Below are 27,193 nucleotides of genomic sequence, written 5' to 3'. Positions count from 1 at the left end.
TGCATTTAATTTATTTTATATACATAGAAAATATAAATGTACTTATATACCTGAGTTAAAATAAATATAATGTATGTATGTATTTCCTAAGCCCTATGTGTGATAATAATTCAATAAACATTTTGGAGTTTTTATTATGCTTCTAACTATGTACAGTATTTATATTCAACCCACATTTCATATTGCCTTTTGTGGCATAATTTTGGAATGTAGAAATTTATACTGAGATCCTTTGGCAATACTAACGATGTGTGTGCACTGATTTATAAACTTAGCACCATCTATTTAGTTCTAGAATCACTGCAGTAATTATAAACCAAAGAGCCAATTTTGTGTCTTAGTCATCAAGGAAAGAATTACAGATTTCAAGGGTTTACAGTTTGCTCTTCCTAATTGTTCCGAGTTCTTTAGGTTATCTACTGGAACCATATTTGTCCTTAAATGTCCAATCTTAACTTTGTAAAAACAGGTTGCTCTTTGCAACATTGTTGATTTGTTCAATATATATTAACAAATTATCGAATGATTTTTAAATAACATAAGAAGGACCATAACACTTTGAAGTAGATGCAAAATTGGAGGTATTGGAAAACCTTTTCCTTTCAATTTCTGAAGTTCAAATCAATACAGATGAAGTGAGAAATGGGTTACTATTACATGTTTTGAAGAGCCAACCAAATTAACAACATAGCAACTAAAAAGGCCAAACCTTTCCTAAATTTCTCCCCTGCTGATTAAGTATCCTCTCAATAATCAATGCTATCACTTCATTCATGTCTTATTTCACTGTTTAGTGTTTCATCATCAATATCTTATGCTATTATTAAGTATAGCTGTAGCATAATGAATGTATTTATATTTTCTGCCCAAGAGCAGGTTTAATATTGTAAGAAGTTATTATTTAAAAACCCAGGAAATATATAAGAATACTAATCTATATGACATATTTAACAATAAACACCCCTGCAAATGGTGAAAAAGAGAGTGTCCAGAAGAAGCCATATTAGTAGTTAATTATTTAAATTGTTTTGAATGCCATTATTTACATGTGTACTATTTACTTTGATTCATCCACCAGAGTTCATCAATATGAAATAGAAATAAGTTGTATAAAAATAAAATTAATAATTGGAGTCGTGAGTTTTCAGAAAGACGAATGATATGTTTAAGACACATTGTTTATACGATTTCTAATTCTCTAAATGAAATTATAAAAATTATGCAGAAAAACTATTTATAAGCTCCATATAATGAGGGAAAAAATACACTGAATTTAAATTCTCAAAAAGAATAATACATTTAATTTCTCAAATAACGCAAAAACAAGGCCACATTTCTTCCTAAAAGAGACTCCGCCATTTTCACTTGAAAAATAAAGATTTGTCTTATTTGTTTTCAGGTTTTGGTTTTTGTTTTATTTTTGAACCTTGATGTAGAGCTTGATGAATAGATTCCTGTTCTCTTCACTAAGTCTTGACGTGGAGTGGAGTTGATAACTGACAGTGGCGTCTACCTATTTCTGTTGAGATAAAAAACAGGGAACTTGGTGTGCTTTTGTTTTAAAGTGTTCATATGAAGGGGAAATATGTGCAAGAATAAATGATTCGGGTGGGAAAGAAGTTGAGCTGTGAATTCTCCTTTCTTCATGAAACTTACAAATTGTTTTCATATAGCATTTTCCATGAAAGCTTGGAATATTTATGCCAAGAATGAGCAAGTTGCTAAAACAGTCTCCCTTTTCATGTCATAAAAAAGTTGACATCGTCTAACCAGTCCTTCATTTGTCAGTGCCATTATAGCAAGGGTCCATGTGGGTGACGAAAAGTGGATGGTGTGCCCAGGAAACTGGGCAAGATGGTCACAAGGCTCTTCTGAGCTGGTGCTGAGAGGTTCCTCAAGTCAACACACAAATTTCAATTTCAAGGACCATAACCGTCCTATATATTTTTTTCTTACTCTGTCTATTATTCAAAGCCATCCCTGATACAGTTTTTGTTGGGGATGAGGTGAATTGTGTGACAGTGGGGAAAGGGATGGAATTGAAACAGCATCAATGCAAGCTTTGGGACAGTCTTTAAAAAATGATAATACACCATCCAAATGATTTACCAATAGGTCTTCTAAAAAAAAAAGCAAAATTAATGTTTGTTTGTTCATTAATGTATACTAAAGTTCATTACATTTACTTAAGTTTATGTAATTAAATTATCTATTTGCTAATTATTTATGAAATTATTACTAATTACTAAATAACTAAATTACTTACTAATTATTTACTAAATGATTAATTAATATATGTAATTTATTAGTTAATAATTTAGTAAATAACTAGTAAATAATTTAACTAATTAGTTAAACTATAAAGTATATATGAAAATACTACTTAATTATTTAACCAATAATTATTATTGAATTATTGAATAATTATTATTGAATAATAATAATACTTTATTGAATAATTTAACTAATTATTTAATTAGATAATTTATTAGTTAAATAAGTTATTTAAGAAAGTAGTGTTTTCATATATACTTTATAGTTATTGATCTGTCTTTGCAGGACTTTTAACAGTACAGTGTAGCGGAAAGACACTGAATTAGAAGGCGGGTCATCTGGTTTCAATCTTGGCTCTGCTACTAATTTCTTGCTTTGGTAAACCCTCCTGGTGTCTACAGGACTTTGTTTTCTCACATATAAAATGAAATGCCTAGAAGTGAACAATCCTTAAGCTCCCTCATAGCTGTAGAATTCTGTGTGATACCTTTAAATGTTACAATTTTATTTGATCACAGACATTTATAGCTGCTTTATCTTTGTCTTTACATTATTCATTTTGTCTTATTTGGTACTCTGTTCCTGATCAAGAATTCTATCCCCATCTTACATTGTTCCTATGGGAAAACTTGACCTATTTTACAGGAATAAATTGTATAAAGAAAAAAGACTGTCTACTTATTTATTGAAAAGTAAAATGGAATTTGTGATTTTCAACTCCATTACCATATTTTCATCAACCATGTAAGTTAAACTTCTTACTAAACATGAGATGGTTTGATTCAAAAATCTCCATTTCAGGGGCATTACATCTACAGCAGGACAAGGTTCTAAGATCAATGTGTAAGGCAAAATTTGCATGCAGTCAAAATCACCCTGGAAATCTCTTAAATTGCTGACAAAACAGAACAGTAAGCACAGGTCATGTAAATGGTAGTGTCTCTTACTAAATTCAGCTCATCATACTTTAACCCCAGCGTTGGAGCAGTTTTCTGTTTCTGCAACTAGAAGTAGTTAGGAGCATTCAGTGACCACATTATATGAAAAAGGGTAGGTCTGTGTGTGTGGAGAGAGAGAGAGAGAGAAAATGAAAGTTGTTTACTCCAAATATATCACTGAATTTGTGTATGTTAAATGAACATATGGTGGAACTCGACCTTACGAATTAGCAGTAACATAAGACCTCCCAGAAAGCTATCTACAAGTAAGTAACTAGGGACATTACCCTATTAAATTTGAACACAGTGGCTCATTGTTAGTAGACTAGCTATCTGCTAAACTCCATTTGCTCCTTCTCTCTGCAAATGGTGAGACCAAGTTATTAAATGAATTACACATTTCCAGGTACTATTAGAAAGGAAAAATCATTGTAGGTAAGAAGTTTAAAAGATCTTTTTGTAATATTTTACTACATTGTTATTTATTTAAAAATCTGAACAACAAAAGTTAATGGAGTGGTTATAACGCCCATATGACTGGAAATAATACAGTTATTAAAATGAGGTTTACAAATAATGGTATGAAAGAATATTAAGTGACCCCAAATTTATAAAATATGTGCTTATATTTGTCAGAATAATATATTAATTTCCATTACCAATGCAAACTAACAGTGCATTGCAGAGGGAAGAAAACTAGACTGGGTTATAAGATGTGCTTTATAACGAGAAAAAAACACTTGAATTTTTTGAAATATCTCAAATATTGCGATCACTTCTGTGACAAGGCAAACTAGTTGAAATCTAGACCAACTCCTAGTTTTAGAAATGAATAAAGACAATAAAAAAGAAGCACCATAGTAAACAGAAACCAGTACTAAGTTGTTATAACACAGGTTGAGGCTTTTCCTCCCACTTGATTCCTTCTCCAAAAATAAGACTTTCTGCAGTGGCTCAACATTGTGAAAGACAGAGTCCAGAAACAACTCCCCAAGAACCAAAACACAAATATTTTTACAACCATAAAAAGAATGTTTTACAATTAAAGGGTGCTTCATGTATTATTACAGATAGTTGGTAAACAGCTGCCATTGTTACTATCCTATCATTATCACCATTATTAATCTTTTCTAAATCTTTTCAACTATCCCAGCGAAGACAGATCAGGCTTTAGTATCTTCCTTTCACTAATGAGAAGAATGAAATTCAAAGTCTTGTTGATTTGCCTAAAGTGTAGAACTCTGATGGTCATTAAGGCAAAATTGTCAGGTAGATGTCTTCTTTTGTTTTTCTTATTTCTGATACCTATAGTTTTAGCACTTATAGTTTCACCTCTTACACAATGCAAACTTTTAAGTGTAAATTAAGTTAATAAATGTACTAAAATAAAAGGTACAAGATATGACTAATTGATATTTTCATGTATTTATTTCCTACCTCCTGGGTAATGATAAACCATAGATAGCTTTGTAGTGAACTTGTTTTTTGGTTTTTGTTTTCGTTTTGTTTCGTTTTTTTTTTTTTTTTTGAGATGGAGTCTCGCTCTGTCACCCAGGCTGGAGTGCAGTGGCACGATCTCGGCTCACTGCAACCTCCACCTCCTGGGTTGAAGCGATTCTCCTGCCTCAGCCGCCTGAGTAGCTGGGATTACAGGCACGAGCCACCATGACCAGCTAATTTTTGTTTTGTTTTGTTTTTGAAACAGAATCCCATTTTGTCACCCAGGCAGTAGTGCAGTGGCCTGATGTCAGCTCAATGCAACCTCTACCTCCTGGGTTCAAGCGATTCTCTGGCCTCAGCCTCTGGAGTAGCTGGGACTACAGGTACGCACCACCATGCCATACTAATTTTTATATTTTTAGTAGAGACAGGGTTTCACCATGTTGACCAGGCTGGTCACAAACTCCTGATCTAGTGTGATCCGCCCACCTCAGCCTCTCAAAGTGCTGGGATTACAGGCATCAGTCACTGCACCCAGCAGTGAACTTGTTATGTTAAAAATGAAGGTAGATGATATTCGCTAAAATATATATATTTTTTATTTTTTGTAGAGATGAGGTCTCACTATGTTGACCAGACTGGTCTCGAACTCCTGTCCTCAAGCAATCATCCTGCCTCAGCCTCCCAAAGTATTGGGATTACAGGCATGACATAGCATCCAACCTAAAACATGTTTATTAATCCACATATTATTAAAATTACAAATAAAATGTTTTGTCAATATCTACAATATCAAAATGACAATTATTCCACTGAATGTGTTTGTCCCAAATTAAAGTTTATTTTTTTTTGGTCAAAATGCTCTGAGCGGCCAGGCGCAGTGGCTCACGCATGTAATCCCAGCACTTTGGGAGGCCAAGGCGGGTGGATCATGAGGTCAGGAGATCAAGACCATCCTGGCTAACATGGTGAAACCTGATCTCCACTAAAAATACAAAAAATTAGCCAGGCATGGTGGCACGCGCCCATAGCCCCAGCTACTCAGGAGCCTGAGGCAGGAAAACCGCTTGAACCTGGGAGGTGGAGGTTGCAGTGAGCCGAGATCACGCCACTGCACTCCAGTGGGCGACAGAGTGAGACCCTGTCTAAAAAAGAAAAAAAAAAAAAAATGCTCTGAGCTGGTAGACCATAATGTATCATTTGACTGTACAAACAGATGTTCTATGCTGTGAAAGCAATTACAGTCCCCACAGATTTCTACAATTAATAAAGGAGAGATGTTGCATATCTACATGTATATTCTTTCTCATAAAGAAAGTGAAATATAAAACTTGCCTCTTCTATGAAGAGTCATTTGCTATAGTGGAATTATTTTCACCAAACCAGGCAAAAGCTATCTTCTTATCCTCTCCCATGAGGGGAAAAAATGCTCCAAATGTCTTTGGTATCCCCCAGTAGACATTAGAATGTTATTCCTTATCTCTTTATATATTCTTGGTCCAAAAACAAAGGAAATGCAAATCGGTGAGTGTGACACATCAGCTTCTGGATGGCAAGAACCATTTCCTTTATCGTCTTGGTATTTTTAGTGTCTATTATGTAACAGAGGCCCAGTAAATGATTATTATTTTTGGCCCATCTCTAGCTATTATTTCACTTTGTCAGACTTGGATTTTTTTTTCACTTGGATTCATGTCTTCTTGAGGGCCAGTTACCAGTTTATAAATATTATTTGTTTCTTCAAATAATATCGTTCAATATGCAATTTATGTTTTTAAAGAAAAAAAGTCAAACACATAGGCTTAGAAAAATTTAGACAAATTCATGAAGATTCTCTAATTTGCTTGGTTGGTAATACTGTAAAATCAGCTTATTTCCAAGGCATTGAAAATACACACTCAGTTCATGTAAACATTTTCTGAATGTTTCAATGCCAGCTGTTAAAGTAGAGAAACATGGAGCTGGGAAGGAGTGAGGCAGGTAGGGCTAAATTTATAAATGTGACAACTTCTGCCCTCAAGAAACTTACAGAATAATATATTTGGTATTTTACGAAATTCTTTACTGATAGACTTCTTTGTAGGTATAGTACACTTCCCTTTATTGACAATGATTGAGGATAATTGGTAATTTGGTTGCCTGAATGTTCTAGCTAATTGGGAGCTGTCAAATACATCATATCTAATTTTCGAAGAACTGTAATAAAATAGAGGTCAGAAACACAGAAATACAGAATTGGCCATATTAGCTCAGCTTTATAATTCTTGAAAGTTTGGTTGACTATTTTATTAATTCATTTTAATAAATAAATACAATAAATACATTTTATTTATTAAATAAATATTTGTTAAATATTAGTTATTAAATATTTGCTAAATATTAAATATTTATTACTAAATAAATATTTGCTATATATTTTATGTGCAAGCCACTGTAAATATATAAGAATACAAAGATAATTGTTCACTCATTCATTCACTCACTTATTAATTTATTTATTTAGGAAATATTTACTGAGTACCTATAATGTTCTTGATACTGAATGATCAATCCTTAAGCATAGTAAAATGTAGTAGGGGAGACTAGTCCTAATTACAGATACCAGAATGTAGGACATTATGTTAGAAACCCAGGAAAAGATCAAAAGTGTCTAGGTATTCAACACATAGATTAGCAATACTTATTTTCTTACCTGGCCATTTGTTATTTCATTAGCCTGATGGTTTTACCTTTTAATATCCCTGTATGGCTGTGCCATGCATAACGTTGGCTAGTCCCTTTAAAATTGTATTTCTCGGGTAAAATTATTTCTATAAATGTATCACTTGCTTTTTGAAATACTACTACTCTGTGCTTCCTTATTCTAATATTTCAAAATTCGGTCAAAAAATTAATCCTATCTATGACTTTCATCAGTTTATAAAATTTGTTCACATAAAAAGAACCCAATTTAATATTTTCTCATATAGAAATCCTTTTTCTTAGGTCATTTGATGAAAGGTGCCCACTTTCAAAATTCTATTGAACATAATTTAATCTTTTTTGGATGATTTACGATGTCACTTTGGAATATTAACAATGGCTCAGTCATTTTTGTCAATAGCTGTGGGTATAGGATGCAGAATGCATTAAAATTGGATTGGATTAAATTGATGGCAGAACTGGGTCATTCCCCAAATGTTACTTCTTAAATATAGCAATCTTTTACCTATCATTTTTTCTTTCACTCAAAATTAAATTTAAAAAGTACAAATTACGCTCTGGTTAATTTAGATTTATAATAAATTAGAATTCACCATGCATACATGAATTAAAAGCTTATAGTTATATTTTTATATTTCATACACTTTTAAACTAATTCTGTAACAGTACAAAGCTAAGTAAAGTACTTACATTAGCTGCACCAAGAAGTATTAATGTAGGCCCAAGACCTATTGTATATATTGATCTGAGCATTATTGATACAAGAAACGGCCGAATACCCACAGGCTTGGAGAAGAAAAACAGCATAGATGTGCAGATCGCAACTGCTATCCAAAGAAGAACCGAGAACAATGGAGAAAGTGTACCTGTAAAATGTGGAAGAAATTTATTGCTACTAAGAATAAAACTAAAAAATGCTAAAATATTTGCTGCTCTACTTTATATGGTATCATTAAGTCAAAGCCATAATCCAGTAAATTTCAAAATGACCCCATCTACGTTCTTTATATTTCAAGGAAATGTCTTTGAAAGCATTACTCATTATTACATTTCCAGAAAATTTGTGATTACTTTCAAGCTACTTAAATACTCACTAGTTAATGTTCCTTTTATTAAGTCTGACAATTGTTCATCTTTCTGTCATATGAGGATGATTTGCTAAATACTTTTGATAGACATCTCTCTCGGGAACCTTAATCCAAAATTTATGATTAATGACCATTAGATATATAGCTAAATCATTAAAAAATTGAATTCATACCTTGTCTTGTCCTATCAGTATCAAGTTTCCATAGTCTAGATTCCTCTGAAGAATCTAGTAGAATAACCTTTATAAAATAGACACATGCTTTAACTGCTAAATACACATGCATAGATATGTGTATGAATACGTGCATGAGTGTGTGTATTTGAAGGCCAACTCTACTGCTAAATAAAATTTTTAGCTATTTACTCATCAGAAAATTCACATTCCAAATGTCTTAAAAAACGAACTCTGTTACACATAAGATTTCTTAGGAACTCCCCAAAAGAGAGGTTCAAAAATATTTTTTCTTTAATAAGTAGTACAATTCATTGACATTTGCACTGACATGTGCATTCAAGGAATCTTTCCCTGAAGGTCACGTGGTGCTGCATTTGCAGAAGTAAATTAAGAGGCAACATTCTTGGGCTGATTGGATCAGCTCTGGGGCCTCAAATGCATGTCTATAGGCTGACATAGAAAGGAAACAACAAAATGGAGACTTTCCACTGGTAAATATTCAATAACAGTCTTAATCTTTTGGCCACACCTCTTATCTTTATTTATAAAATTTGCTACCGCATGCAAAACACCTCAAGGGCTTGATATGCATAGCTTTTGTACTGTCATCAAAACCCTGGGATTATCTGACTCCTTTAATGAATTCTGTATAAACTCTTAGTTCATAGTGTGTGCTAACATCTCAGAAATAGGCAGGAAGATCCTGTCAACTGTTAAAAGACAAACAAAAAATCAGATAATGAACAGCATTCATTTAGACATGTTTACTTTTGCAAGGTTTGTTCTTATCATGCTGTCTCTGAAAGCAAACAATGATGAAAGGAGCTTGGGAAGACAGATGTGATATTCTCCCTCACCAAATTTATAATCTGATAAGATTAATTTGGAGATGGGGAAAGAAAAAGGGTAAACTGCTCTGAAAGTTACCTTCAATTCTTGTCCTCTGGCAATGCTAACATACAGGTACCCTACTCGTGTTTATGATGATGTTGGCTTGTAAGCACTCCACATCTACCAAAATACAGGCTGATCACCAACTGCCCTGACCTCACAGATCTCAAAGAGCCATAGAGTAAATAATGTCTTCAATTTTCTCTCTTTCTTACTGGGACTTGAGACTCCACCAGGATGTACAATCTAAAAGGATGAGGGCCATCTCTAGACCTATCGCCATGCCTGTTACACAACAACAAATAAAAATTTGTTGATTGAGTAAATAAACAAAAATATATTCTGTGAGTTTGTTTTGAATAAATAACTAAGTCTCCAGTTATCAACTCCCCAAGTCATACAGCTTAGCTTTTAAGTTCACTAAAACTGACAATATCTTCAAGGCACATTTACAGCTGTCAGCCAGTTATTTGACTTTTCAGCATAATTCATAAGCAATGTCTTGGTGACACTCTTATTCTAGAATAATTTGGCATAGATAGTCACATTGTGCATTGTCACTAGTTTCTGATAAACTATTCACCTCTTCACTATTCTTTCCAAGACCATATCTGGTTTGCTGAGATATCCCCTTGATCAAACAGAAATTATAGTCAGGCACTTAAAATTGAGTGTTTGATCCCTTTGTGAAAAGAACTCAAAGAGTGTCTAGTATAGTAGCTTGCACATAGGTTCATACTAAATATATATTTGTGGAATAAACTCAAAAGTTATTTAAAACAGCTATTGACAATGTTTATAATTAACTTCTCTAAGAATGATCATATTGGTTTCTATCTGAAGATTCAATGCTAAAAAAGAACTGAAGTCTCTCTGACAAACTCTAGAGAAGACAGTACAGATTTTCTTTGAGTCTTACTCTGTCACCCAGGCTGGAGTGCAGTGGCGTGATCTCGGCTCACTGCAACCTCTGCCTCCCAGGTTCAAGTGATTCTCCTGCCTCAGCCTCCCGAGTAGCTGTGAGTACAGGTGCCTGCCACCACGTCTGGCTAAATTTTGTATTGTCAGTAGAGTCTAGGTTTCACCCTGTTGGCCAGGCTGGTCTCGAACTCCTGACCTCGGGTGATCCACCTGCCTTGGCCTCCCAAAGTGCTGGGATTACGGGCATGAGCCACCTCGCTGAGCTGACAGTACAGATTTTCAAAGCCATTTTTTACCCATTAACAGTGGGAAGGGAGGAGCATTTTCTCTCCTTAATACTCTGTATATGTATCCATTTTCTGTAATAAACATGATATTATTTTAATAATACAAAAAGTTTTATAATTTACCCTATACATTTTTAAATCTTAGTATGAAGTTTATCTTTTGTAAAAGAAAATTCAGAAAGCAAAATTGCAAACTTCAATCCAGTTCACATAATGAAGCTCTGCTATCTACCTCATGCAGACTCTATAGTTTCCTGTACAGAACATGCTGCTTCTTACTTCCCTGTTTCTCTCCATCCCTCTGCCTCCCAAGTAGCCTCATGAGATCTTTCTGTTTCCTCTGCCTCAGTCCAGCTAAAGTAGACATCCACTCAGAAATCCCTGGGTGGTCTTTACTATTGTGCCTTATTCATTTCTTGGTCCCTTAACTGGACTGTGAACTCTCTGAGGACAAGGACAAGTTTACTAATCTTTGTATTTTTTAAAATACAAAGATTGTAAAATCTTTATATTTAACAGTGCCTGGCACATAGCGGCGCTCCACCAACAGTTAAATTGAAGGAATTGAAATCACCATGAAGAACTCATTTTCTTTAACACAAAGCACTTGATGGAAAAAAAGAATTACACTACAAATTCTAATATAATTTTTAAAAATCACATGCTATCTTGGTATAAGACATTTTCATGGCATCAGTTTTCTCCACTAACTAGTCTGCCTTTGCCAAATGAAATCCTGGGTAGGGATATCTGGCGTGGCAGCTGTCAGCTTCTGAGTGGACTTCCAGGCGATTCCCAGCATCAGCAGCTGCTGCTTCAGCCACAACCAGCGTAGCCTCATTCCTCAACATTGGCATGTTTCTTTTTTAGAGAAGCATACCTTAAACAAACAAACAGCCACAAAAACCAATCAGCCAAACAAAGAAACCCAACCCAAAACCTTTAGCCATAAAACATCAGCCCTGTACTCCTGAACAAATTGAAACCAAACTCTTCAAAGCCTGGCAATTAAAGGAGATTCTCTATCTGCAGTAGAGGGTGAAGAGTGCCCAACAGGCTGGTCCTCTGAGAATTCCCTCTCCCTTAAATGTCTCCATTTAGCTATTGTACCCCACTACCTGGTTGAAGAGGGCAACTACTCTCTCAGTTAATATCATAACCCAAGTGTGAACCAAATATTTGAGCACAAGAAACTCCTAGTAGTCCAGGTGTTCAGACTGGGAAATATAATTGGAGGAAGCATACACGGCTCATTCCCTCTGCCAGTCCCTCTGTTCTCACCACCACATTGGTACCAGCATGTATTAGGATCTGGGGTTGGAAGGTGGCATATTTTAACCAGAGCTCTTTTTGTGGTCCAAGACTTACCAGGTGATTTCATAATCAGCTTCTATACCGAGTCAAGGAACTTCAGGGTTGGACAGAATCCTTACATTTATTATTTTTTTTCTTTTTAACTTTATCCTTTACCTAGATTCCCCAAATGTCAACACCTCATATAACTACATGAAAATGATCAATATCAGGAAATTAACATTGATAGACCACTTTTACCATCTATCTAGTCAAAGTTAGTCAATTTCCCAATTTATGTCCTTCTTCTGAACCAGGGTCACACATGGGATTCGGTTGTCACGTCTCTTTAGTATCTTTTAATTTGGATAGTTGCTCAGTCTTTCTTTGTCTTTCATAAGCTTGACACCTTGAAGAGTACTGGCCAATTATGTTGTAGTATATCCCTCATTTGGGGTTTGTCTGAAATTTTATCAGTTAATTTATTTTTGGAAAATGATGTTACGTCCTTGTCGGTGATTGTATCAGGAGGCATGTGATGTTGCTGGGTCTCATTACAGGTGCCATTAATACCGATCACTTAGCTAAAGTGATCAAAGTTATTATTTTTCCTTTCATAATTAAGTATACTGTGGGGACAGAATTGTACATTATATATAGGTTATATACTTTTCATCATATAGTCACCCATTAATTTTAGCATCCATGGATAATTTTTACTACTGTGATGTTTGCCAAATGGTGACATTTATTTCCATCATTCTGTCTACATTTTATTAATTGGAATACAATTACTAAAAAAGAGCTTTATCTTCCCACTATCAACATGAACTCCTGGATTCTTATTTTATTCTATAGGAGATGATGTGTCACTGTCAATAATCTTTTTCTCTAAATTTTCTCGTATTTGACCATCTGGAGACTTTTCAAGTTGGATCCTGGGTTTTCTGACATGTCTCCATCATTTTTAAGCAGTTCTTGAAGGAATTTTCATCCATCTTTAATCTCACCCACCTCTAAATCACTTCACAGTGGCCCTGGCATACAGTCGTTCAGCCTGTTTGACCAAATCCAGCATCAGAGAACCTTCACCACCAGCACAGAGCTTTCCTTCTCCAGACAATTCTGATGGCCAAGTATGTGTAACAGTCTTAGCTCTGTTTCCTCAGCATTCCTAGCTATGCAGTGTGCAACAGATTAAGATTAAGCTAATCCTGACCAAAATGTTAACCTTATTCATGGGGCTATAATTAAATAACTCATCCAGAACTATAACCAGATGACCCAGACATAACCTTGGGGTTTGATAGTGCCAAAATGGCAGCTCATGCCTTCCCTTCCCTCTAAGCACCCCATCCACTTAGATATCCTAAGCTGAGCCTCTACATTGGTTACTACTGTTAACTGCTATCCAGTCCTTTCCCAGAAGTAAAGTCTGCATCTGCACCTGATGATAGCACACCACGTCTTCCAGCCTTGTGTTCGTTAGTCCTATTTCTGGGACTAACAAACTTATACCTCCCATAACTAGGAGAAAATTGATGCCATGGGAATGTCTTATACCAAGATAGTATGTGATTTTTAAAAATTATATTAAAATTTGTAGTGTAATTGTTTTTTTCCATCAAGTGCTTTGTGTTAAAGAAAATGAGTTCTTCATGGTGATTTCAATTCCTTCAACTTAACTGTTGATGGAGTGCCGCACTGTTAAATATAAAGATTTTACAATCTTTGTATTTTAAAAAATACAAAGATTAGTAAACTTGTCCTTGTCCTCAAAGAGTTCACAGTCCAGTTAAGGGACCAAGAAATGAATAAGGCACAATAGTAAAGACGACCCAGGGAATTCTGAGTGGGTATCTATTTAGCTGGACTGAGGTAGTGGAAACAGAAAGATCTCATGAGGCTACTTGGGAGGCAGAGGGATGGAGAGAAACAGGGAAGTAAGAAGCAGCATGTTCTGTACAGGAAACTATAGAGTCTGCATGAGGTAGATAGCAGAGCTTCATTATGTGAACTGGATTGAAGTTTGCAATTTTGCTTTCTGAATTTTCTTTTATAAAAGATAAACTTCATACTTTCTAAGATTTAAAAATATATAGGGTAAATTAAAAAACATTTGTATTATTAAAATAATATCATGCTTATTATAGAAAATGGATACATATATAAAGTATTAAGGAGAGAAAATGCTCCTCCCTTCCCACCATTAATGGGTAAAGAATGGCTTTGAAAAATCCGTTATTTCAAGTCCTTTTTTAACGACCAGTTGCACCAGCAATACCTGGTGAGCTTATTAAAAAATACATATTTTTGGACTCTAATTACAAGGCAAATCTTCAGCCTCAGTTTCTTCATCCATAAGGATATTCTTCCTCCATAAGAACACAGATTTGTCAGGAAGATTAAGTGAAATGTATGTGAAGTGCTTAGCATTTTGCCTGACCCAATCTAAGTGGTGAACAACATCCGCTGCTGTTATTATTATCAGTATTACTATTATAACTATTATTGGCCAGGCAAGTATTACAAATACCATGTATTCTGCTTCTCCTGAATGAGTAAAGAGCAACTGCCCAGAGGGGTGGCATTTCCCATCACTACATTTCATGTACAATAGGTGGCAGCAGAGCCTACATACATTGGCTCTGGTGGTCAAGAAAGGGATATCATGGAATGGAACTCAAGGGAAATTAGGTCTTGTATGAAGAAGGGACATGCTTCTTGTTATTGACATGCTTCCAATCCACGGAGAAAGGTCCTAGATTGGACACAAAAGGGTTAGCCTTCTACTCTAAGATATGTCATTTTTTAGGCTTTCTGGGCTTCCATCTGTTCATCTGTCAAATGAGTGTTTGATATTAGATGATTTCCAGAATTGCTTCCATTTCTAAGACTTTATGCTTCTAATAACTGGGACTCTATAATCTTCTCAGCATTCTGTGTGAAGATGATATTGATTTATCATTCATGCTGGACTTCTTTCCTCCCAAGAGTTATATTCCTCTATGCTAAGAGTTTATCACCAAAGGAGACCAAACACAATGAAGAGAATGCCGTTTTTACTTCCTGGTGTATTTGCAGTTGCTCTATAATGGATGGCCAAATATTTGCTACATTTTCACTGCTATTTAACTCATACATCCACTCCATTGCTTAATATTCTTCTTTTATTATGGGTATGCCTTCCAAAAACAGTGGTTATTCATGACTACTCAGATTACAGCTAAAGTTTAGAACTTTGATATCTATGTTACCTGTAATGAACCTGTAAAACAGCAAATGACTCTTGGACTCCCATTTCCTTTCCTGCCCACCCCCAGTTCATCTGAAATAGGCTGAAATACCTGTTGCTCTTATCATACTCTCTTTCCACTAGGCTTCCTTATGTAGTACAAATATGTACCTTTTAAACAGCAACCACCACCATTGAACTTTATTGAAGGTTTATCAGGTACTATTCTAAATGCTTTACCTATAGTATCTCATTAAATTCTCACAGTAATCCCATGAAATGATGAGATGCAAAAGCACTGCATGATTATTATTAGCTGATTTCTCCATCTTTTCTTCCAAGCCATTCTTTCCATGCCCATTCCAAAGTTATTTACCAGATTGTAGCCCAAGCCTGTAACATACTTCCCATGCTCTCCACCAAACTTTTACAAAACTTACTTCCCAAAAATCTCACGATTCAGTATATTTCTCCTATATTTCTCATTTCCACCTAAAATGGTATAATTTCTCATTTTTGCTTTTGTATTATTAGTTTAATAATAGTTTCATATTCAGTATCCTTTATTTCCTATTATTATATTGTCTTATGCTGTTCACTTTTGAAACCTCAGATGATAAACATTTAATTATCTTAAGAATCCCTGACTTTAGTATAGAATTAAAAATTATTTCTAGATTACATGTATGCTCACTATAGAAACCTTAGACAAGACAGAAAACAAAGAGAGTAAAATATAAATGCCAGTATTTAGGTAAAAACAATTAATATTGGGCACAGAACTGTCATTTGCATAATTTAGATGATACAGTATAAAAATGTTTGGGGTCTTAATAATTAGGTAGAAATGACAAATCTTTTCATTGCTTTATTTGCCAAGATATAATATAGCTCTAATAACAATTGTGTATATGAGCTTTTTAAAAAATAACAGTTCTATTGACCACACTTTTCTGCCTGTTCTATTTACTATCATACTCTACTTCCAACAAGTATAGAAAAATCCATTTAACAGGAATGAAATTATTCTTATTTTAAAGCTTTAAATAGTTAAGTGGGAACTTTAAAATATTTATATTTTAAGGAAAAACGAGCACTTGCCTTCATCTCCATCATCCCCAAATGGGTAGAAGAGAGCAACAGCTAAATTGATGAACACAGCCAGGTTGAAGGAAATGCTCCCCCAGAGAGAGATGTGCCTCGAGAACCAGAACAGTGCAGGGTTATCTAGAAAGTGAGAAATGTAAAGGAACTGAACAGGAAAATACATTTTGGTTTCAACACATGAAGCTTACCAAAACAATATTTTACTAAATGCATCATTTTTGTAAACTATTATAAAAACCTATTTAAATAAATATTTGACTTAAGTTTATTAAAAACAATCAGAACCATAAAGGAGTGAAATTTGATTTCTTCTTTCATCCTTCAGCCAGTTTAGGCCTAAACTACTGTAGAAGGGTGAGGAATTTTGCAATTGCTAAAGGTGGTCAGAAAAGGTGATTCTGTAATAACTCTCTGTAATCTATCTGCAGAGCAGTTTAGCAGTTGCCTGGGGTCCCTTTTAATGAAATGATATACTTCATTGTATAATTTGGTAATATTGATAAATTGGTCCCACTCCCATGCCTTAAAGTCAAATAAAAAAACTCCAAACCCATAGCACAGATATATTTCTAATAAAAATTCCTATGACACAGTCACAGTTACCTGAAAGTATGAAACCTAATCATGTGACATAGTATTCCTGATGGGGAACTAGTGATTTATAATACTATCTACATTTTAAACCTTAAATCTTCCTAAGAACTTGTTGGGTTTGAAACAGCAGAAGAAAATGAGCACTACAATAAAAACTGCTAATAAGTGGAACATGCTTTGCTGCATATATTCAACAAAGGACTCTGTGTCTGTCATCAGAAATGAATTAGTAAATACATCAATCGAATACAGTTTACATTAACCAAAAATCAGTTCTTTCCGCCTCTGTTAAATAACTGAACGGATTGGTAATGCATGTAAGTTTGAATGACAGCCAAATCTACTAGCCTGCCCTGGGCACTCACATGGCTCCTATAGGTCTTGTCCATTCTCTAACTTTTAAAAACTTAACACCAGGATTAAAAAATTGAAGTTAATCAAGGGGGAAAGGCACATCGATTTTCAAATGGAAATGATTAACTTTGTAGATATATCCTGTGAATTTCAACCTAGTGCCTATTGCTTACTTACAAACTGTACTTCTCTTTAGTACATCTTGTTTTCCTTCTCTTGGAAGGGAACATTCCAATGCCGAAATATGCTATGATTAGCTATGCCATTCAATTGACTAATGTATCATAAACTATAAACATCTGCATCTCCATCATTCCTGAATTAGGAGTCCTCATTTTTAAAGGTAGACTATTAAGACAAAATTAGAAAATGTTGATGCATGTATTTGTAATAACAAATTCTCACTATTGAATCCACCAAATGAATTAGACTCTGCCTATAGCCTCATAATAAGCTGCTTCCAAATTTTAAAGTAAAATGTACATTGAAAATTATTTTAAGATTTAATTTTTGGTAAATGACAAAATACTTATTTTTTTAAAAGCACAGACCTCCCCAAAGCACTAGTTCAGTATTCAATTTATTGTCAAGGAGAAAATATATGTTTTTTTGTTTTGTTTTGTTTTGGTTTTTGTTTGTTTGTTTTATTGAGATGGAGTCTCGCTCTGTTGCCCAGGCTGGAGTGCAGTGGTGCAACCTCGGCTCACTGCAACCTCTGCCTCCTGGGTTCAAGCAATTCTCCTGCCTCAGCCTACCGAGTAGCTGAGACTACAGGCACGTGCCACCACGCCCGGCTAATTTTTTGTATTTTTGGTAGAGACAGGGTTTCACCGCGTTAGCCAGGATGGTCTCGATCTCCTGACCTCATGATCTGCCTGCCTCGGCCTCCCAAAGTGCAGGGATTACAGGCATGAGCCACCACGCCTGGCCAGAAAATATATGTTTTTTAAATGCTCCAAATAAAATTGTGTCTTCATATGTATTTTAGACACCCAAAATTTTCACTGAATTCCATAAGGCTCTACATGGTAAAATGCTAAGGGAGAATAATTTTGATTTTTTTTAAAAGCATTCTGTTTTAAAAGCCTGAAAATGCATACCACACCCCTTTAGAAATATCTAAAGATGATACTTCTCAAGCACCACTCGAATTCATAAATCATACCCACTAAAGTTCCTGAAAACTACCATAATGAAATACTGTTGAATAGAAGTATTGAGAACATACCCTGTTTGTCTAGAAAACTCCAAGAGACTGAAAAAGACCTACTCAAGAGTTTCCCCCATTGACTTTTGTGAAAAACTCATGAGATCCCTTATTTTGGAAAATAAAGTTTATTTAAAAATTCTAAAATTTTAAATTTTAAAAGTCAGTGTTTCCTAATAGACGTGGGACCTAAGAGATAGGTCATGGGAACTGTACTAAGCTGATTTTTAACTGGAATATTATAACATTGCTCTATTTAAATACAAGTGTTATCATATGTATAACTTGTTTGATTTGGGGAGGTAAAGATATGTTCAAAGAAAGAATTACTCTCAGCAAAACATGAAACAATCCCCTCAATCACAGGACAATAGAGGAAGAGTGTGCAGGAGCTGATGTCTCTCAATCCTATTCACTGATAGGCCAGTCAGGGCCCATTCACAGACTTCAAACCTGTGGCTGTTCAACATTTGAAATGTACAGCTGCAACCCTGCATTTCATAACATTTATTAAAAAATAGGATCATCATGAAGAGTCGATGTAATTAGTTAGGGCTTTCTGTTTTCCTTAAGCTGCGGGTGTCTCGGCTCCAGTGGTAGACTAAGCGGACACTCTTAAGACTGCAAGTGATTTCAGTAATATCAGACTGGCAAGAAATTAAAAAACAATTTAAATGAGCTGCATCATGTGTCCCAAAGTACCAAATTATCTACCACTATGCACAAAACTAACCATTTCAGTTTACTGTACTTACTCCTGATTTTCTTCTGCCACTTCATTTCATTGTAGAGATCTTCTGTTTGCTGGAAAAAGTCATTCACTTTACTTCCTTGTTCATCCCTTTCAGTCGTATTGAACACACGGCACTTGGATTCTCGAGTGAGGTATTCACATATATTGGGGACAGGAAAAACTATTTGTTCCATGGTCCTATCATGCCGGACAATCTGAAAACATTAATTTGCATTGTTTTTAGCCTTTTGGACACCTCAGTCTTAGACTTGCTTTTGTTTTTAACATGAGTTTACTGAGAATGTTTTATGAATTCAGTTGTGAAAAAATGTGCCAACTTGAAGTATCTGAGAGAACGCTTTTTACTATACTACTTTGCATTTTTCCCTTTAAAAAAGAGAAATTAATTGACTAATATATCATGAACACTATACTTTGCTTAAAATAACAAAAACTAAAACCTTTTATTCTTTCTGGGTTAGCATTACACTTCTGCCACCCATTTTTATTTTTGTGAAGTACATCCTAAAACTAAGACAGTCTTAATTAGAAAGTGATTGGCTGGGTAGCCTTAAACATAGCGCTTGTGTTATTTGTATCTTGTTCTTAGCCTCTTCATCCTAAAAGGGGCTGTCAGGTAACAAATGACATATTCAGCATTATGTGTCTGAACTCTACGGAGAAAAGCGCTTTATATCATTAAAATGTTCTCTTATTCATGGTAAAACATATTTTTGTAGCTACAACATCCATGTAAACATATACCCATATTTAAATACTCATCATTTTTAGCCTCCCTTGTTTGTTATTTGTGACTATTTAACTTTAGACTAAAAAAAGGCTGAATATTTTCATACAGCTTTACTATGTAACAAGGGCGTATGTAGCCTAAATTTCAAGGTTCATATTTATGTACAGTGCCCAGTTCTCAGGAATGAATAAGGATTGGCTTAACCCAAAAGAGTAATTCTGCTTCCCTTTGCCACTGACTGGTGTGGTGGTGGTCATGGGCTGTACCTCTGGAAAGTGAGGCATAAAGAGAAATATCCTGAAAGGGCTTCCAGGAGAGATTTTGCTTCTTGGTAAAGGCAGAGAGCCATAAGAGACACACAAAACAACAACAACAACAACAACCAAATACATGAAAACAAAAGTTTTTTGTTGTTGTGGTTGTTTTGGTTTGCCTGTACCCTTTCTTGCTTAGAACAAAAGGGTCTAAGGGCATGATGCTTAGAATGCTAGCAGCCATTTTGCAACCATGAGGTGAGATAGTGTCAGCATGATAAGGAACCTAGTATAAAGATGTGAAGAGTCTCCATATATTAAGACATCACTGAGTCACTGAATCAATTACAGAACTACTGGTACTCCAGACTTCCCATAAGATAAAATTTTACTGTTTAAACAATTGTCACTGTGGTATTCTATTAAACTTGTAACTGAAGGTATCCTAAATGATATGTGATATATTCAATTACATACTAGAATACTGTCATAAAGCAAACTACATGAAATTTAGTAGGGTAAATAAAAATTCTTGCATATAGGTTACAAAAATCAATTGTACAAAATAATTGGACATATTTGATATAACAGGCAACCATATAGGGAAAAAAGGTTTACTTGATTCAATAGTGTCAAATATTTAAAAAAAATCTCAGGGTGTATCAAAGAAATCATGTCTAGATTATTATAAGCCAAGCTCTTCAGTCCTTTTATGAAATGTTATGTTTGATTATGGTTGTCACATTTTACAAACAGCATGGACAAACTGGAGGGATTACTGAAGGAAATGGGGGTGTGTTAACTGCAAAAAGCCAGAGATGGATAATTTTTCAATACGTTTATTCAACAAATGCTTATTCAGTCTTTAGGTGAAGCATGTTGGAGAAAAAAACAACATGAACCCCAATAGGTAAGAGCTTGTAGTTTAGTAATCATGATGGCTCTTCAGATGTTAGAGTCAAGCTATCATGTTGAGGGGGAAAAAAATGTTCTGAATGTAAACATTAAAATGGGCTAATGTTAACTCTTCATTTTAAAAAAAGTTTCTAATTATTAGTCATTCAAAATCGGATCAGTTTCTTCCTGATGTAGTGAGAACTCTATCGCAGGAAGAATTTAAAGCAGAAGCAGATCATTAGAGGGCAATTCCTTCTTAGATGGGTGATTAGACACAAGGTTCTTCCTATTTCCCAGGGTCTTTAAGTCTATAACTTGCAGACAAACTATTATTCTCAATAAGATGAATTGTTGTGGTTATGTTCAAGGCACAGGGTTCAGTTTTGGAAATACAAAGATGACCAAGACCAGTCCCTGCCTCAAGTAAAGGAGAAGTGACATATATGAAGCTAACAATATTCCAATGTGATAAATATTAAACTAACAGAATAACCAAACTGCTGTGGAAGCATACACAGTGAGATGAAATTAATGAAAGCCTGGAGAAGGGAGGGAGGACTCTCTGAGTAGGCCATGTGAGCTGGCTTCAGATGAGTGTGAGAACTGATCAATGAGTTCATCAGCCTGGACCCCTCCTTTGAAACCTGGACTTGTATATCCAACTCCATGGATGACTCAAAGTCACCTTGAATTCAATATATCCAATAATGAACAAATAATCTTCTTCTACCTTTTAGCTGCCAAACTTCACTCTCTCCTAGCATTCTCATACATGGCACCAACTTCTGCTCATTTATTCAAACCAGTAGCCCAGAGGACATCCTTTTCCACACCATTTTCCTAACATGTGCAATTCAACTTCAACTTCAAGCCCTGTCAGTATGTATATGTATATGTGTGTATTTATAATACATACATAACTGTATAGAGATCTATATGTATGTATGTATCTGCATCTATGTATCTATGTATTTTCCAGTCCAGCCATCTTCAATATCATCATCTCTCACTTTTGCCATTATAATATCTTCCTATCTGTTCTAGGTGTTTCCTATCCCACTCTCTTTTCCAGTCCTGTCTCCAAACAGCAACCAGATTGATCTTTTGAAAATAGGCATCTCCTTCCCATGTTTTTTAATACCTTCCCTTCACTTACTTTCTCCTATCTGAAATCCCCATCCTGAAGGAGAAACTCGTACTCAATCTTTAATACATTCTTAAAGGCAACCTTCTCAGTGAAATCTATCCTGAAATCGCTCAGGCACCACTAATTATTATTTTCTCTACATTTCCTTGGCCCTTTGTTTATATACTTATAACACAGAATTATCTTCTATATGTGTGAATTGGTAGAGAGTAAGTGCTCAGTAAACATGTACTGAATGTGTGTATTTATAGCTAAATCTCTCCTCACTGCTGGAATCAATAAAACAACATCAAACAACAGCTCCCATCTCTCACCCGCATTAACCAAACTTCTCCCATGGCCTGCTCACTCTATTTGCTATTCCCTGGTCTCTTCTGATCTCCTAGCTTTGTATTTTGACTTCTGGGATCTTCCTCAAGACCTTCATGGTTTGATGACCTATTTCTATTTGTATAGAAATGTTTTTGCTGCTAGTCCAGCTCATGGGTTCCACTAAGTCAAGTCCAACACCAAAGCTATGGTACTATTAATGTTTACAAATGTGAGCAAGGTATCCGTTTCTGTGACACAAAGCTTTGACAACAGTAAACAATACAGTGTAGGGGCTATATATATTGAGAGTGAATACAGTGATGCCCATCATGCACTCTGCTGAAAAGTAAAAAATATCTGCCAAAATGAATGAATGTATAAATGTAAATTATAGGAGTGACAAGCATCAACTACTCTGCTCACTTCTGCCTGATTAGCTCTGCCAGCCAGTGTTGAAATGATACCATAGATAGTAAATGACAGCCAGAAGGGTCTCAGAACACATAATGGTAAGTCCATTTTGACCCACACCTCCTGAACTGCCACCAACCATTAAATAATGTCTCATTTATGAGGGTAGGGGGAGGTCAAGTGCTGCATACTGAAAATGGAAACTGTTAAACCTTTCCAAGGCTATGCTATCAATATGAAAACTGTATTAGTTTCTTTCATGTTTACTCCACTTGTGAATTGTTGGAGATCTCTATTTTAATAAGCTTTCCACAATTTTAAAAAAGAAACCTTTTCCTGAATGATGGCTTCTATTATAATAATCCCATCTCTCAAACGCTATTGCTCTGCAATGATTGATTGCTTCTACAGTTAAAAAACATCTATTAACTACAAAAGAAATTTTACATATAGTTTTAGTAAAAAAAGACAACTTTGAAAGATGTACACCTCAGTTTCCTATAAATCACTCCTCACTCATCCTTTTACTATACATTTTTCAGTTTAAACCACTCACTTCTGCATCATTGCTCTAGAAAAAAATATGAAAATGGTCTAAAATAGAAGGTAAGCATAACTTTTCACAGTTGGTCTCTTTCAATAAATAATAGATGGTTACCTCAATCTGTGCAGTGTGCTTGGCATAATATTTTAAGGCTTCATCTCCTTCATCTGGATCTGATCCTGGTTTGAGCATCTGCTGCAATAGTTTATTGTGGCGGGCCAACTAGAGTAGGGAAAAAAATAAAGGTTTTAGGTCTTTTTTTCCCCTTTCCTAGGGTCAAACTTTGCAATATCTTTGTCTACTTGTACACATAGCTTCAGAGTCCTAGGGTTAAGGACAATTAGTTACACTTCAGGAAAGCATGTCTGTATTTGAAAGGCAGAGATAATGAAATCACAATGATCAGCCATTAATATTTGTTGATTAAATTTATGTCTTCAATAAATGTACGATTGTACCAGGAAGAAGAAATGTTCCCAGTGATACATAATTGACGCTGTCTATAGTAAATTTAAACTACATGTACATAAAAACAAAGTGATCAACAGTGCAATAAATCAGTGAGTAGTGGGAACAATATAAATGTGTGTTTTTCCTATACACACATAAATAGGTATCTGTATTTCAGAAGAGTTTCTCTTATAGCATGTAATCTAAGCTCTACATTAGTAGTTGATGTAAAGTCCTATGTTGCTTCATGTTTGTAAGCCAAAATTAGTGCTTTCTGGGTATAGGTCTTGATTTTATTGTCATTGAAATCAGGCATTTAAAAAAGCAAAAATTTCACTATAAATTATTTTAAACTGCTTGTGGTGGAAGTGATCTTTCTCTCCCATTTGAATGTCTACAGCATGTGTTGGCTAGTTCTCTCACTTGGTAGATTAGTAATACATGTTGCCTTCAGATGTCTCTTTTATGGTTGTCTCAAGCAATCCCCGAAACCTTGCAATGTCTTTCACTTATCAAATATCTTATTAATGCTTAAATTCCCTGAAGGCTTCTACTAACAGAGACTCTACCACAGAACTCTTTCACTCCCAGCACAGTGCCTGCCTCCAACTCCATGCCAGGCACTAATTCTAAGCACTTCAAGTACATGATCTTATTTGAATCTACTAAGAAATCCAGTGGTAGGCACTCTTATTATTGCCATTGACAGATGAGGAAACTGAAGCACAGAGAGTGTAAGGAACTTGTTTGTGATAACATAGCTAGAAAATGGTAGAGCCAGTATTTTATCAACATTACGGAGCAATAAGTTTTCCTATTATTCATGAGATCTTAATACCAATTATTATTATAATCATGGAGATGAATTTTAAATAATAATTCAGAAACTAGAAAACCAAATGAACATTATCCTTATAAGTGATAATTTGGTAAGTTAAATGTTCATTACATTGACGTTGCTCTAGAGCAAATCATTTTGAAAACTGTTATTTCAGAATTGGTTTTCTGGGTCATTAATCAATCACTCAAGAAAACTATTTCCTATTTTCTATTTACATTTTTTTAACTAAATTTGAATTATACACATTTTTATTACAAACCACAGTCATGAAACTTGTTGTGACTTACAGAGGTTTCTAAAAATCTCAATGAGTTTGAAAGCATAAAATTATTGTAATAATTTAGGTACCTTAGCATGTTTTAAGAAGTGGCCAGTTCTTGAAGGCAAAACTGGCATGATTTGTTTGCTGATTGGATCTGGGGCATGAAAGAAAGAGAATTAAGGATGATTCCAAAGTTATTGACCTGAGCGACTAATAGTTTAGAAATGTCATTTACTAAGAAAAAATGTAGGAGGAGTACATTTAGCAGGATAAAATCAGGACTTTGGTTTTGGACATATGAAGCTTTAGACGAGGAGCGGGCTGTTGGATTTGTCTGTCAGGAATTCTGGGCAGAGGTCAGCGCTGGAGCTGTGCATGGAGGGGTCATCAGTATATGACTGATATTTAAAATCATGAGCCTTAGTGAGATCACCTAAAAGTGAGCTTAAACAGAGAAAAGAGCTCCATGGAACTCCAATATAGGTTAGGAAGAGAAAAGACATCAGCAAATTAGACTGAGAAAGTTGGTTAAGAAAGGTAGGAACAAAACCCCACGCAGCCAGGTGTCTTGCAGCCAAGTGAAGAAATAATTTCAAGAAGGAGGGAGTGATTATCTGCGTCAAATGTGGCAGGTAAGTCCAATCAAATGAGGACAGGGAAATGTCAATTGGTTTAGCAACTCAGAAATTACCAAAAAGCTTCACAGCAGCCGTTTTAGGAAGTGGTGGATACCAAACCTTAATTGTAGTGAGTTTAAAAAAGAATGGGAGGCGAGGAAGTATAAACAAGGAGTGTGAGTAGAGGCAGCTCTTGAGGACTGCAGGTGTAAGGGAGAGCCAAGAAATAGATGGCAGCTAGACAAAGGGGCAGGGATAAAGGTGGATTTTTTAAATACGGAAAATAGAACATAGTGTTTGTTTGGTTTTGAAAGGGACTATTCACTAGAGCAACATCTTGACTAGGTGAGAGTGGAATGATCTAGAACATTTGTAGAGGGGTTTGCCTTAGATAGGAAAAAATTCACCCTTAGAGACAGTAGGGAATATGGGCACAGATTCAGGAGGTTGGGTGGTTGTGATGATGGGAACACTGACAAGTTCTTTTCTGGTTACTTTTTTTCTCAGTGAAGTAGGAAGCTGATAATGAGGACGAGAGAGGAGGTGTTGGATAACTGATGAAAAGCAGCTATAAAATAGCTAGGGAAAGTACATGGACTTGGGAAATATAGTAGTACTGCCAGGAAGCCTTAAGGGTCTCCCTTATGTTATGGTCAAAGGGAGGCCAGGAACCATATTTGTGTGTTTTTCTCCAGCAGTATTCAGTTGTATGGGTATACGCATGGAGTAGAAAGACAGTTGTAAATAATGAGATATGTAGTTTTGCTGGGTAAGGTCAACAACACACAAAAAAGAGATACTTAAATACTGGAACTCTTTAAATCTTACATAACTGATAGTCTCCCAAGGTGAGACAGTAATTTGAATAATTTCTCCTAAGTTTATTTATTAAAAAGCTTTTACTTCTTTATGATCACTTTATAGGGTCAAAAATTGCTACAGTTATTTTAAGAAACCAATAATGTTATTTAATGTGACATAATTAATAGTGAACAAAGCTATACAAATCATTTTCAGTTAATATATACAGCTTAACAGAAACACAGAAACATTTGCAGGCCTTTCTCCCTCCCATTGACTTAATGACATGATTCTGCATTTGTCTAGTTTTATTGCAGAGAAGAGGCATTCTAAAAGGGACTCAAAAAAAAAAAAAACACCCACCTAGGCCTCCCTTCACATGTTCAAAGTATTAGAACAATATTTTCATTCATGATTAGATAAGCCATCTATACATATCTTTGAAAATTTGAAATATATAATTGAAAAAGAACAATAAAAACAAAACAGAGATAACTTCACTGTTTTTTTCTACCTGGAAATCTTTCATATTCTTTGTAATAGAGGGTCTTGACTAATGAGGCTTATTTTCTCCTCCCTGTTCTGTGTTCTGATAGTGCCCTGCACATATCTATATTATGAAATTTCTCATATTGTATCTGAGTAACTATTATTTCTCTCCAGTG

At 35.0% G+C, this 27,193-nt stretch overlaps 1 protein-coding gene across 14 annotated transcripts in view; it reads right to left on the bottom strand.

Annotated features, from left to right (window-relative positions):
- The window catches only part of ITPR2 (inositol 1,4,5-trisphosphate receptor type 2), a 499,386-nt gene that overhangs the window by 82,766 nt on the left and 389,427 nt on the right, over positions 1 to 27,193 (bottom strand). For 12 of the 14 annotated variants that reach the window (XR_010148345.1, XM_063786880.1, XM_016923764.4 and 9 more), the window contains 4 exons: positions 23,672 to 23,779; positions 19,264 to 19,456; positions 16,348 to 16,473; positions 8,046 to 8,221 (listed from right to left, as the gene is read on the bottom strand). Coding sequence is in view for 13 of the 14 variants with exons in the window: in XM_063786880.1 (XP_063642950.1) it covers positions 8,046 to 8,221; positions 16,348 to 16,473; positions 19,264 to 19,456; positions 23,672 to 23,779 (603 nt within the window). In the remaining variant the exon portion in view is untranslated. The remainder of the gene's footprint in view (positions 1 to 8,045; positions 8,222 to 16,347; positions 16,474 to 19,263; positions 19,457 to 23,671; positions 23,780 to 27,193) is intronic. The other 2 variants (XM_063786883.1, XM_054664427.2) reach the window with 1 other exon arrangement.

Source organism: Pan troglodytes, chromosome 10, assembly GCF_028858775.2.
Source record: "Pan troglodytes isolate AG18354 chromosome 10, NHGRI_mPanTro3-v2.0_pri, whole genome shotgun sequence".
Taxonomy (NCBI): Eukaryota; Metazoa; Chordata; class Mammalia; order Primates; family Hominidae; genus Pan; species Pan troglodytes.
This window is presented reverse-complemented; position numbering and strand designations above follow the sequence as displayed.